This window comes from Gracilinanus agilis, chromosome 3 (assembly GCF_016433145.1).
Source record: "Gracilinanus agilis isolate LMUSP501 chromosome 3, AgileGrace, whole genome shotgun sequence".
Taxonomy (NCBI): domain Eukaryota; kingdom Metazoa; phylum Chordata; class Mammalia; order Didelphimorphia; family Didelphidae; genus Gracilinanus; species Gracilinanus agilis.
Genome location: NC_058132.1, coordinates 402,949,749 through 402,952,049, shown reverse-complemented (window position 1 = coordinate 402,952,049; position 2,301 = coordinate 402,949,749). Strand labels below are relative to the sequence as shown.

The window sequence follows — 2,301 nt, the reverse complement described above, 5'->3', positions numbered from 1 at the left end:
AGCTGAAAAGAAGGTTTATTCCTTTTTGTCCCTATTTATTTTTCTCCACATATCAATTAGATCTAATTTTTCTAGGACTTCATTCACCTCTCTTACCTCTTTCTTATTTATTTTTTGGTTTGATTTATCTAGATTTGAAAGAGGAATATTCAGATCTCCCACTATTATGATTTTACTATCTATTTCCTTCTTGAGCTCTGCCAGTTTCTCCTTTATGAATTTGGATGCTATGCCACTTGTTGCATACATATTGAGCAGTGTTATTTCCTCATTGTTTATACTGCCTTTAATCAGGATGTAATGACCTTCCCTGTCTTTTTTTTTTTTTTTTTTTTTTTTTTTTTTTTTTTACCAGGGGAAGCAGCTTTTATTCAAGGAAGATATAGCTACTGCCTTCAACAGATGAGCTGACACAAATTTTCATGGTGCATCTCTTCAGATTCCCCTTCTTTCTAAGTGGGAAAGTGGTAGAATCATGGTCCCAGCGTCTGCTCGATATACTTAGCCCTGTCCCAAGTGATGCCAGATCATGAGTCCCAGCATATGGTAGGGGCAAAGCTTATTTGTAGTAACTCAACCCAGAGGCCCAATCACTACAACTTTATGGCAAAAGGCAGAGAAGGCCTACTGATCAGCTGAGTGGGTAGAGGTGGCAATGGCCAAAGGAGGCAGGAGCCAAGTATGTCAGATGTTCAGGGGGTGCATTACTTCTCTTTGTGTTGGATTATCCCCTTCTGGATCAGGTCTGGAATCTCCACTGCCAGCCAAGGGCCCAACCCCAGAGCCATGAGATGAGCCAGTCCAAATTTTGGCACGTTCCTAGCCCACAAGGGTTTGAAGTGTTCAGTTAGGCATATTTTGCCACCCCTATACATCTTTGCCGTCTTTCCATCCAGTTCAGGGACAGCAATCTCTGGTGCAGTGGAGGGATATGTAATCGGTATATCAAACTCGAGGTCAAACTCGTACTTAAGTAGGTCCTGGATATACCAGCATTTTCCAAACCATCGAGTCCCTTCCTTGTTGGACTCCAGTCGAAACCAGTCATTGTCAGCATTCTTGTTATTCTCCACATACCGGATAAGAGCCTGATACTCTTCCTTGAGCCTTTGAACCCATAGCTCCCGATCCCGGGGCCCGGCGTTCGTTTTCAGAACCGGGATCTCGGACACAACACGCCGGGTAGCCTCGTCCGCCATCTTAGAGTAGGGCACACGTCCCTTCCCTGTCTTTTTTAATCATATCTATTTTTACTTTGGCTTTGTCAGAAATCATAGTAGCCACTCCTGCCTTCTTTTTCTCATTTGACGCCCAAAAGATTTTGCTCAAGCCCTTAACCTTAAACTTGTGTATGTCTACCAGCCTCATATGTGTTTCTTGTAGACAACATATGGTAGGATTTTGGTTTCTGATCCACTCTGGATTTGCTTCTATTTTATGAGTGAGTTCATCCCATTCACATTCAAAGTTTCAATTATCAGTTTTGCATTCACTGACATTTTTCTATCTTCCCCTGCACCCACTCCTTATTCTTCCACTATTTTCTTTTAAACCAGTGGTTTGCTTTGAGCTGGTATCCCTTATCCCCTCCCTTGATTAACTTCCCTTTCTACCCCCTCCCTTGTTATTCCCCTCTTTTTATTTTTAAAGGCTTAATGAATTCCCTCCCCCTCCTTCTCCCCTCCCTTTTTTGACCTCCTCACTCCCCTGCTCCCTTTGGTTTATCATTTCTTACTTTCTCAGTAGGGTTAGATAGATTTTTTTATCCCAATGGTTAATAAAGCTACTCTTCCCTCTCCGGGTTGATTACACTGAGAGTAAGTTTTAAATATTACCTCTTAATGCTCTCTTCCTCTCCTTCTTATAATAGTATTTATCCCCTCCCCTTCCCATGCCCTCTTTGTGTTTAATAGAATATCCTATTTTTCTTATTCACTCAAATTTCTCTTGGTGTCCCCTACTATTCCCCCCTCTTTCCCACCCCACCATGTCATCTTAAACCATTTAGTATTCTGTCCTCTCCTTATGAGTTATTTTTCTGGCTGCTATAATAGTGAATATTATAATAGTGAATAGAATTCACTACAGAGAATTATATGTAGCATTTCTCCACATAGGAATACAGATAATTAGATTCTATTTAAGCCCTTAAAGAGTCAAATTTAAAAAATTATGAGTTTTCTTTCTTTCCCCTCAGTTTCTTATTTACCTTTTCATGTTTCTCTTGATTTTTGTGGTTGGATATCAAACTTTCCATTTAGTCCTGGTCTCTTTTGTGCAAATACTTGGAAATATTCAATT

At 40.4% G+C, this 2,301-nt stretch overlaps 1 protein-coding gene across 1 annotated transcript; it reads right to left on the bottom strand.

The window, feature by feature from the left end:
• Positions 1 to 357: 357 nt before the first annotated feature.
• Positions 358 to 1,246, bottom strand: LOC123239577 (ubiquitin-fold modifier-conjugating enzyme 1). The gene has a single exon (XM_044666845.1). It carries the CDS (start codon positions 1,197 to 1,199, stop codon positions 705 to 707), a length of 495 nt encoding a protein of 164 aa, XP_044522780.1. The 5' UTR covers positions 1,200 to 1,246; the 3' UTR covers positions 358 to 704.
• Between the last annotated feature and the right edge of the window lie 1,055 nt (positions 1,247 to 2,301).

What these genes read in the sequence shown, in the direction of transcription:
- LOC123239577 (XM_044666845.1), bottom strand. Translation starts at nt 1,199, where the DNA reads ATGGCGGACGAGGCTACCCGGCGTGTTGTGTCCGAGATCCCGGTTCTG.